At 48.3% G+C, this 10,819-nt stretch overlaps 1 protein-coding gene across 1 annotated transcript; it reads left to right on the top strand.

The window, feature by feature from the left end:
* The first annotated feature begins 1,506 nt into the window (after positions 1 to 1,506).
* Positions 1,507 to 9,300, top strand: LOC310691834 (trans-1,2-dihydrobenzene-1,2-diol dehydrogenase-like). The gene is made up of 7 exons (XM_083472024.1): positions 1,507 to 1,800; positions 4,784 to 4,895; positions 6,569 to 6,732; positions 6,877 to 7,129; positions 8,209 to 8,333; positions 8,807 to 8,957; positions 9,043 to 9,300. The coding sequence occupies exons 1-7, from the start codon at positions 1,708 to 1,710 to the stop codon at positions 9,150 to 9,152; spliced, it is 1,008 nt and encodes a 335-aa protein (XP_083328150.1). The 5' UTR covers positions 1,507 to 1,707; the 3' UTR covers positions 9,153 to 9,300.
* The last annotated feature ends 1,519 nt before the right edge of the window (positions 9,301 to 10,819 follow it).

The following is a 10,819-nucleotide window of genomic DNA, read 5'->3' as shown; positions in this document are numbered from 1 at the left end:
TCCCCGCTGGTGTCCATTTAAGAGTCTTGGAGCCCTCTCGCCGATTCCCCCATCTGGCCCCCTTTATCCCTGGTGTAACGTTGGTTTGCTTCCCCCTCTGCTGAACTGCCTCTCTCCCTGCTTGGCCCTTCTCCAGCATCATTTGAGAGCCTTCCCTCCGCCTCAGGCTCCGATGTCAGTTCCCTGACAATAGTATAGAGAAAGTAGATTCAGGTAGGTAGCTGTGCTGGTCGAAATAAATAAATGAATTGTCCAGTAGCACCTTAAAGACCAACTAAGTTTGTTCTGGGTATAAGCTTTCATGTGCATGTGCCCTTCTTCAGATATTCTTCAGGCCCACAAAAGCTTATATCCAGAACCTACTTAGTTGGTCTCTAAGGTGCTACTGGGCAATTTTTTTTAATTTTTTTGATTTATAGAGAAATTAGATAGACTTTTCCCCCTTCTGTCGTAACATTAGAACTCAGCGGGGTCGTCCAATAAAGATTCAGGACAAAGGGTATTTCCAGATGGGTGTTACTGCTGGAATGGGTGCTCCCCGGATAGGCACCTTTTTCACAGCACCCACACAGCATTGTTGGCATAACAATGCCAGTCTGTATCTCCTGCCACCCTCCAGTTTCATCCAGGAGGTATACCCTTTCTAGGGAAAAAAATCTGAGAAACTAGAACAAAGGAACAAACCACACCCTGTGGCCAATGACCTGTTTGTCTCAATGACCCATTTGCCAATGAAACCCTGAAGCACTCCTTCACAAGGTGCCCAGTTAAACTGTGGAACTCAGTGCCACATGAACACCATTTGGTCTGGATCCCACCAGGCTAATTTTGCAGAGGGGCCATAGCTCAGTGGTGGAACATCTGCTTTGAATGCAGGAGTCCCCACCTTCAATCTTCAGCTTCTCCAGGCAGGCGTGGCCCATCCATGAGGCAAGGTGAAGCCACTTGCCTCAGGTGGCAGATCTTTGCCCTCCCCACTGCCACAGCACCGTCGTCCTGACCACTTCGTCCATGCCACTGCGGCTGCATTGTGGCGGCAGCACAGGTGTGCCAGCAGGACAGTGAGGGGGCCCAGATCTGTGGGGCAGGGAGTATCATGGGGGTGCTTTGCCCAGAATGGCAAAACATTATGGGATGGCCCATTCTCCAGGTATGTGTGGAGAAAACTCCTGTCTGAAACTCTCAGGAGCAGCTGACAAGTCAACATAAACAAGGCAGCTTCCTACATCCCCTCCAAATGTCCCAAGATTTTCCAAGGACAGTCCCGGTATTACAAAAGCCACCCCACCCCCAGATTCTGATTTGATCCCAGAATGACCCTATTATCCCTGCTGGTTTTCAGAGCACCCAGACACAGATCTTTAAAGCATGGGCCTGTACCTGGAAAGAGCAGGGCCAAAAGTAAATGTGGATAACTCCTTGTCCAACCACTTCCCACCCCCCAAAATTGAAGCCCTCTTAAGATACCTGGCTCCTGGAATAACCCCCACATACATACCTGTGCTGTCCCTTCTCATCTGAGGGATTTGCTGCCCCCTGCTGGTTCTCTCGCTCCATAGCTGGCCAGGTGCCCAAGTCCAGAGTCCAAGCTTCACGCACGTTGACTGAGGGGCAGTGGTCCTTTCCCTGCGCTAGAGGCCACACCAAGCGCTGCTTGCCTTTCTCCGTCCACACACGACGCCTCTCTCTCTCTTCCTCTCTGCTACCATGACAGCCACCCGCTGGGGGATCTGCTCTGCTGGCAAGATTAGCCACGATTTCCTGGTGGCTCTGAAGACTCTGCCGCCAGAGGACCACAAGGTAATAAGTGGAGCACAGACTGAAGATGGATGGAGGGGGGCTATTCCCACCTATGGAACTGAATGGGAAGCTCAAACTGGGAAGAATAGAATAGAATAGAATAGAATAGAATAGAATAGAATAGAATAGAATAGAATAGAATAGAATAGAATTTATTATTTATACCCCACCCATCTGGCTTGGTTTCCCCAGCCACTCTGGGCGGCTTCCAACAAAGTATTAAAATACAGTGGTCCTAGGGCACCTAGGATTCCCAGGTCTTCGGGAAAGAAGGGAGAACTAGAAATAAAGCGACTGGGGTCTCTGGAAGCCAAGATCAGGGGTGGAGAATCTGTCACCTGATGATCATAGAATCATAGAATCATAGAATCATAGAGTTGGAAGAGACCACAAGGGCCATCGAGTCCAACCCCCTGCCAAGCAGGAAACACCATCAGAGCACTCCTGACATATGGTTGTCAAGCCTCTGCTTAAAGACCTCCAAAGTAGGAGACTCCACCACACTCCTTGGCAGCAAATTCCACTGTCGAACAGCTCTTACTGTCAGGAAGTTCTTCCTAATGTTTAGGTGGAATCTTCTTTCTTGTAGTTTGGATCCATTGCTCCGTGTCCCCTTCTCTGGAGCAGCAGAAAACAACCTTTCTCCCTCCTCTATGTTGGACTACAAATCCCATCATCCCTGACCATTGGCTGTGCTGGCTGGGAGTGATGGGATTTGGAGACCCACAACATCAGGAAGGCCAAAAGTTCCCATCCCTGCACCAGATCACTGGAGAAGGCAGGTGGTTCTGTGGTTTCCATTATAGATGCAGAAAAGATACGACTTCAGGCAACTTGCGATTTGGAAGAAGGCAGCGGGGCTGGCTTTAAGGAAAGGGGGAATTTGGATTCCTTTATTCAAGAATTTGTAAACCTAGAGGCTCTCCCTGGCCTACTAAGTAGACGCTCCTCCAGATGACCTATTTGTTGAGCATTCATCCTGATTTACCAGTACTTGTGCAGCTACTATTCACCAATAGCTGGCAGGTTCTGTCTGATCTGGGCAGTGGAGCTCCCATCCATGGTTGCACTAGCCCGGTGGTTCTCAAACATTTTTCCTCTGGGCCACCCTTTCTCGTGCCACCCCAGATTTTTTAATAAGGAATATGTTGGAATACAAAAAGAAACAACAAGCCGTGCTTGATTTATAAGAACACAGCTGCTTCATGATAAGATTGCAGGACATTCAAAAAGTATAAAACAATGCAGCTGGATTGCTGTGGCTCCTAACTCAGCTGGCAGCCTCCCCTGGGATTCATCTGGCAGTGGGACAAGCAGTCACAGACCCTCCAAATGCCCCTATTTCCAGGGACGTCCCTGATCTAAAGAAGCCATCTCAGTTTCTGTTTTGATCCCGGAATGTCCCACTTTTCCTTAGCATGTCCCTATTTTCATTGGAGGAGAATAATAATAATAATAATAATAATAATAATAATAATAATAATAATTTATTATTTATACCCTGCCCATCTGGCTGAGTCTCCCCAGCCACTCTGGGCGGCTCCCAATCAAGTGTTAAAAACAGCACAGCGTTAAATATTAAAAACGTCCCTGAACAGGGCTGCCTTCAGATGTCTTTTAAAGATAGGAAAGCTGCTTATTTCCTTCACATCTGAAGGGAGGGTGTTCCACAGGGTGGGTGCCACTACCAAGAAGGCCCTCTGTCTGGTTCCCTGTAACCTCACTTCTCGGAATGAGGGAACCGCCAGAAGGCCCTCGGCGCTGGATCTCAGTGTCCGGGCTGGACGATGGGGGTGGAGACGCTCCTTCAGGTATACAGAATTGTGGAGTTAACTGACCCCCGAACCGTCTGAAGGCCATCCTATATAGGGAAGGGTTTCTTAATGTTTTATTATGTTTTTCTATATGTTGGAAGCTGCCCAGAGTGCTGGGACAACCCAGTAAGATGTGTGCAGGGTATAAATAGTAAAACTGTTATTATGGGATGGGACGTCCCTATTTTCATCAGAGAAATGTTGGAGGTATGCAGTCACAAGTCTCTATACCAGTGTTTCCCAACCACTGTTCCGCGGCACACTAGTGTGCCGCGAGATGTTGCCTGGTGTGCCGCGGGAAAAATTAAAAAATTCGAAAGATGGCGAAGGGGAGCCAGGGGGAGCAGCGCTGCTCCCCGAGCCGAGCCCGGGGGGAAACTTCGGCGTCGTTGCGCCGGGTGTTGGAAGCGGAGGCTGGCGGGGGCCCCTCACCTGCAAAACCTGGTCGCCTCTCATATATTTCGTGCATTGCATTCATCGCCCGCTTTCTCCTCCAAGGAGCTCCCGGGGGCGCGCGTGGTTCTCCCCGTGTTATCCTCGCAACAACAGCCCTGCGAGGTGGGTCAGGCGAGTGGCCTAAGGGAGCACCCAGGGATTGTCCTGGCCAGGTGGGGTGATTTGAACCCTGCTCTCTGCCCGGTCTTCGTCCTCATTTAGCCCCCACATGTGCATGACTGTGCATGACTGAGGTTTTCCCCCCTCGTCTTGGCTATGGTGTGAGTCTGTGCTGTTAATTAATGGGGTTCTGCCTTCGGAGAAGATGAGCCAGCCCTCAAGGAGGTGATTATGTAATTTGCTAGCAATTCATGTCCCTCCCGGCGTGACGCTGCGCGCTGACGTCACGGGGCTGTAATGGTGGTGTGCCTCGAGATTTTTTTCATGAAACAAGTGTGCCTTTGCCCAAAAAAGGTTGGGAAACACTGCTCTATACAATGTCTAATCCAGTCGACAGCACCAGGAAAAGCAGATAGGCTTTTGGCTTGATCCAGCAGGCCAGGTTATGTTCCTGTCTTCAGATGGAGGAGGACAAGCAAAAGGCCCCCTGAAAATAATAGCTGCTCAATCTGGCCAAGCCCTTCCAGAAGAAGGTGGTCTTTCTTGTGCTCCAGTCCTGTGCTGTTTTAGGGTCACTCTCTGTTCCTCTGTCTCTCGCCCCATCCACCTCCCAGGTGGTGGCCATTGCTTCCCGTGAGCTGAGCCGGGCACAGAAATACGCCAAGAACCACAGCATCCCCAAGGCCTATGGCTCTTATGCAGAACTGGCTCAGGATCCGGATGTTGGTGAGAAAGCTTCCTCAAAACCCTGGGGACATCAGGAGGGAGGAAACTGCCTTGTTCCAAGTCAGACCATGGGGTCCATACAGCTCAGTATGGTCTACACTTTTTTGCCACACCTGGAAATGCTGGAGGATTGACGGTCTATTGACCCTGTGCCACCACTGCGATTGCTTTTTCTGCTGCCACCACCCTGTATCTCACGGGGACACACGGAGTCCAGTCAGTTGTCAACATAAACAACATAAACAAATAATCAAGTTTATTTTTAAATGCAGGAACAAGCTTATTCAGTTAATTTTTCCTCGTCAGTTTCTTAATCTTAGTTCCTAACAACTCCAAACTGATTATTCCAACTATCTATCTGACTCAACCTAACAATTCCTCTCACTCTCTCACAATACAACTCGACCAACCCACACCTAATCCTCCCTCTTCCTTCTTCACCTCCCAAACCTCAACCAACTCAACTCAACTCAATTTCAAAACCTCCCACTCTAACTTTTATTCCCCCCTTGCATTCTCACTGGCCAATCACATCACACCTATTTTAACCCTTTCCTTATGACCCATCCTAGGAGGCAAATGCCACATTCCTCCCCCCTTATGAAGATTGACACAGGAGGGATAACTTAACCTAGTTATTCTCCTGATCAATCAGCATTACATTTTTATTGCAAATCTTTGGATCTTCTGCATGTGCAGCAGATGTGCCACATCTGTCCCCCAAGGGAGAGGGGAAATCCTTCTCTACCATACAATGTAAACTGGGTTTTGGAATGGGACTATCATCCAACAGAGGTGGAGCTTTTCCAACCTGGGGGCCACATTCCCTTCTGGGCAACTTTCCAAGGGCCACATACCCCTGGTGGGAGGAGCCAGAGGCAAAAGTGGGCGGAGCAACCAATATGCATGTTTACATTTGTACAGTAGAGCATTTTCTGTTGGGAATGGATTTAACTCTGTAGGTTTAGATTTAAACCTCCTGTCCCACGTGCGTAGGAGAAATAGAAAACATGCATTTCTGATTTTGGCTGCAAGCACCACAGTTTCTACATAAACTCTCTCACCCCTTTCTGTTCTCTTTCCAAACAAGCAAGAGGCATTGTTGGAGTTTAAGGGCATATTCCAGCCAAGCAAAATACTGAAGGAGGGTGAGAAGCAAGGCTATTGAGGAGTGGGGCTTGAGGCAAGGGGGCGCAGGGAGGAAAGTACCAAGAGCAAAAAAGGTGGGGAAGATGGGCAAGCCTGGAGGGTCTCCCCAACCATTCAGACTCTAGCTGCATACATTGGAAGCGCATTTAAAGCACAGAAATCCTGGGAACTGTAGCTTGCTAAGGGAGTTGTGCTTTACAGTGGTACCTCGGGTTATGAACTTAATTCGTTCTGGAGGTCTGTTCTTAACCTGAAACTGTTCTTAACCTGAAGCACCACTTTAGCTAATGGGGCCCTCTGCTGCCGCTGCGCAATTTCTGTTCTCATCCTGAAGCAAAGTTCTTAACCTGAGGTACTATTTCTGGGTTAGCAGAGTCTGTAACCTGAAGCGTATGTAACCTGAAGCGTATGTAACCCGAGGGACCACTGTAAGTGTATGGCTCAGCCTCTTTCTCAAGATAAATGTTGGCTGTGGCTGAGCTCAGGAGCGAAGCTTTGCTCTGGACTTCCCTTTCTTTTTGCAGATGTGGTGTACGTGGGAGTGGTGCATCCCCACCACCTGCCAGCCACCCTCCTCTTCATCCAGGCTGGGAAGAATGTGCTCTGTGAGAAGCCCCTGGGCATGAACGCTGCAGAGGTCAAGAAGATGGTGCAGGCAGCTCGGGAAAAGGCGGTCTTCCTCATGGAGGTAAGAGGCAGAAGCGCTCCCTGAAGGCCAAAGGGGTACCATATGGAACTGATGGGCTTTGGCCTGGCATCTCCAACCCCTGCAAAGGGAGCACGAGCCCCTGGTGTGGGGCAGCAGCAGGTGAATGTTCTGATTTGTCCTCAGGCTTGCTGGACTCGCTTCTTCCCTGCATTGGAGAAGATCCGCTCTCTGCTCGATCAAAGGACTGTGGGGGATGTGTTAGTGGTTCAAGCCGAGTTTGGTGTCCCTCTCCTAACTGTCCCCAGGGCTGTGAAGAAAGATCTTGGTGGAGGCGCCTTACTGGATATTGGTATCTACTGTGTTCAGCTGGCCTGCATGGTTTTTGATGGGGAGAAGCCAGAGTCCATTGTGGCCTCGGGGTTCTTGCATGAGACAGGTTAGTATTGGGTTGGTCTGGTCCCCTCTAGAGGTCAGTATTTTGCACCAGGGATTCAAGTGTATACCAGATACAGTGGTACCTTAGTTCTCACACTTAATCCGTTCCGGAAGCCCGTTCCAAAACCAAAGCATTCCATATCCGAGGCACGCTTTCCCATAGAAAGTAATGCAAAATTCCAGACTTTTAAAAACAACTCCTAAAACAGCAATTTAACATGAATTTTACTATCTAACGAGACCATTTATCCATAAAATGAAAGCAATAAACAATGTACGGTGGAACCTCAGGTTGCGGATGTAATCTGTGATGGACACATGTCCACAACCCGCAGCGTTTGTAACCTGCAGCTCCGCATCTGCGCTCGCGCGTGACGCGATTTGGCGCTTCTGCACATGCACGAGTGGCGAAACCCAGAAGTAACCCTTTCCGGTACTTCCGGGTTTCCCACGGTCCACAACCTGAAAACGCATAATCCAAAGCGTTTGTAACCTGAGATACCACTGTACTGGAGTCACACAATCAATCAATCAATCAATCAGTAACTGAACTGGGTTCCACACAGTCACAAAAACAAAGCAAAAAAGCCTCAAAAACACAAAATAAATAGCAAAAACAGACAGACCTCAGTGTAGCACGCAAAACGGAAGCGTGGCACTCAAAATTTGGCTTCCGAAAAAAGTTCGCAAACCAGAACACTTCTGGGATTGCAGTGTTTGCTTTCCCAGTTGTTTGAGTACCAATGCATTTGAGAACTAAGGTACCACTGTGGTAAGGTCACGAATATAAGCCACACTTTAACTTTTCACGACCCCAATTTTTTTTGGGGGGGGGGAAGTGTGGCTTATATTTGGGCCAATACAGTACTTAGTAGAAAGGCTGCATTGTGCTTTAAATGTATGGTGTGTGTACACAGCCCAGTTTGTGAAAAATTGCCTTCAGGGGTATAAAATGTGCAAATAGTTCCAGACTAGGTAGGAAAAACAAGATCTCAGTGTGCAGTGGACGCAGAATATAATGAGCCTAACACAGCCTAACTGGCATGTGGATATGACCACTGTTGCTTGTTTCCCCCCAAGATGTAGATAAAACAGCTTCAATCATCCTGAACTACTCTGGCCAACGCCAAGCTGCCCTCACTTATACCATGATGACCTGGATGCCCAACAAAGCCAGCATCACTGGCACCAAGGGGATAATCGAGGTAAGTCCTGGACCACATGGAGAAGGGGATACACTTTGCATCTTCCTGGAAACAAAAGGAAGCTTCAGGAGGATCACAATCCAGAATTCGGTAGGCTCCTCTAGGGACCTAACCTCATCCCTTCCTGGCCAAGAGGGTAAGGAAGGACGGTTTGGGTGGGTGAGGGTAGGACAGAGAAAAGCACACATACGCACACACATGTGTATCTGGAGACCGTGGAGTTAAAACAACAACAACCACTGGGTAGAAATTTATGTAATTTGCAAATTTTGCACTGAATGGAAGAATCAGTTTTTGACCTATCTGCAAAATGTTGTGGAAAACATAAATGTCAGCATAAGCACAGCCTGGAGCTTCCCTCCTGGGAAAGTTTGAGCCCCATAACTATAGCTTTACAAATGAATTGCCCAAAATAACCCCTTTCGGAGAGCTCTAGGGCCTGTTTTGGTATATGCTTCCTCTGTGTTTGGCAGATTCCCGGTCCCTTCTGGTGCCCAGAAGAGTTGGTTGTCAATGGACAGAAGGAAGAGTTTCCTCTTCCTCATCCTTCCCAAAAACTGTACTTCGTCAACTCCACTGGCCTGCGCTATGAAGCAGAACACGTCAGGCAATGTCTCCTTCAAGGTAAAAGTCTTGGGCACTCTTGGGCGGACTGTGCGCAGCAGCAGAGCATCCTGACTTATTCTCCTTTCTCTTTCCTCTCCCGCAGGCCTGAAGGAGAGCCCCATCATGTCTCATGGAGACAGCGAGCTTCTCCACTCTATCTTGGATGAAATCCGTAGGCAGCTTGGGGTGTCCTATTCTCAGGACCATGCATGACCCATTCCAGGCTGGATTTCAATGGCCTCGCTCATACATGCGAGGCGGCAGCTAAACCAGATTTTACTATTAAAAACTCCAGTCTGGTGGGTGGATTTGCAACAAATGTTGATTGTAAGCTTTGGAATAAAACATAGTTAGATGTGAAGGGGGCGTCTGCATATTATGTGAACCTCACCCGCCATGAGATGCCAATTTATTTAACATTCTGTAAATAGAAGCCTACGATTTGTTGTGTTTTGCCTTTTTATGAGTTTTGTAGCCTCTCAATTTTCTCTCTCCAAATTTGGCATTTTAAACTTAAGGTTTGGAGCTGGAGCAGGTAAAAGATTCGACTCAACCCAAACAGGAGTTGCAGGAGCCATCAATCAGCTGACCAGTGGTGCCGGTAAAGACCTGGGCTTCGCAAACCCCAACCAACTGATCATCAGGTCTTGTAAAGCAGGGAGCCTCACATGACCTGAGGATCAGCAGATTGAACTTGCCAAGTGCTAAGCATGGGGCTTGCCAGGTCCTCTGCATAGTGATCTGCAAGCACTGACCATGATTGTCAGCATTTTGCAGGCTGTGCCTTTGACCGCATACATTGTGCCAGTATGAGGACAAAGCTGATATGCTTGGTTAGAGTTTAACCATTGCTGACACAAATTAATAATGTTGAAAAAGCTGTGTGTCTGCCCTCTCTCTGCCAAGTGGTGGCAAAAGCCCATGGAGCCCCAGGCACACACACAGGATCTGTGTCCCTTTGGAGAATAGAAGACACGGCAGAAGAAAGATGGTTTATTCAACTATTTACACTTTCAGACTGCATGGGGTCCAGATCTTACATGGCCCACAGCAGGGCAGGGAACCTTTTGTCTCCCTTTCCAAGATGGATCTCAGCCCTTCTTCCTCCTTCTCTCTCCCAGAAACCCCTTGCTTGAAAACTCCCCTTTCCTGTCCTCCCAGCTGGATGTCATTCTAGAGTGAATGCTTTGAATAATTTCTTTTATGTAATGCACAGGGGGGAAATTGAAGAACCCCTCCCTTTGGTGTTCTCTGCTCTGGGCTATTTTTGGGGTCCAAAATGGGTGGTTGGTGGAAGGACTCTGAGTGAGAAGTAGGGAAGGGAAGACCTCCCAAGGTGTTATGCACTGAAGTTTTCACCCTGGGCCAGCAGGGGGATACTGTAGTTTTCACTCAGGTCCACATATGCAAATAAGGAATTGAAAGTGACGTACAGTGATTGGATAGTTACAGAAAGTTGTTACTGTTGCGTTGTATTGGAGCTCTATATAAGCAGGCTGGCTGAACCCTTCAGTTCAGTTCAGTTCTGGCCTGTGAATAAACAAGAGCTGTCTGAAGAATCACTGTGTCATCTGATATGTTCACCCAGAACTTAACAGTGAGAGACTGGGAGAATAAAAGCTCCCAGGTGAGAGATGCGAGGGTCCACCACTTTCTGTGTGAGACAAGAGCTACCTTTGAGAGGGGCCTCACCTTTTTTCTTTTCTTTCTCTCTTTGTTTTTATTTAGATTAATTTATTGTATTGTACAGTGGTACCTCAGATTAAGAACTTACTTTGTTCCGGAGGTCCGTTCTTAACCTGAAACTGTTCTTAACCTGAGGTACCACTTTAGCTAAATGGGACCTCCCGCTGCCGCCGTGCCGCCAGAGCACAATTTCT

This window comes from Podarcis liolepis, assembly GCF_965112155.1.
Source record: "Podarcis liolepis genome assembly, chromosome: 13".
Lineage (NCBI taxonomy): Eukaryota > Metazoa > Chordata > Lepidosauria > Squamata > Lacertidae > Podarcis > Podarcis liolepis.
This window is presented reverse-complemented; position numbering and strand designations above follow the sequence as displayed.

What these genes read in the sequence shown, in the direction of transcription:
- LOC310691834 (XM_083472024.1), top strand. Translation starts at nt 1,708, where the DNA reads ATGACAGCCACCCGCTGGGGGATCTGCTCTGCTGGCAAGATTAGCCAC. An exon ending in AGGCGGTCTTCCTCATGGAG is followed by an intron (nt 6,733 to 6,876) that starts GTAAGAGGCAGA and finishes ATTTGTCCTCAG; the next exon opens with GCTTGCTGGACTCGCTTCTT. An exon ending in GGGGTTCTTGCATGAGACAG is followed by an intron (nt 7,130 to 8,208) that starts GTTAGTATTGGG and finishes TTTCCCCCCAAG; the next exon opens with ATGTAGATAAAACAGCTTCA.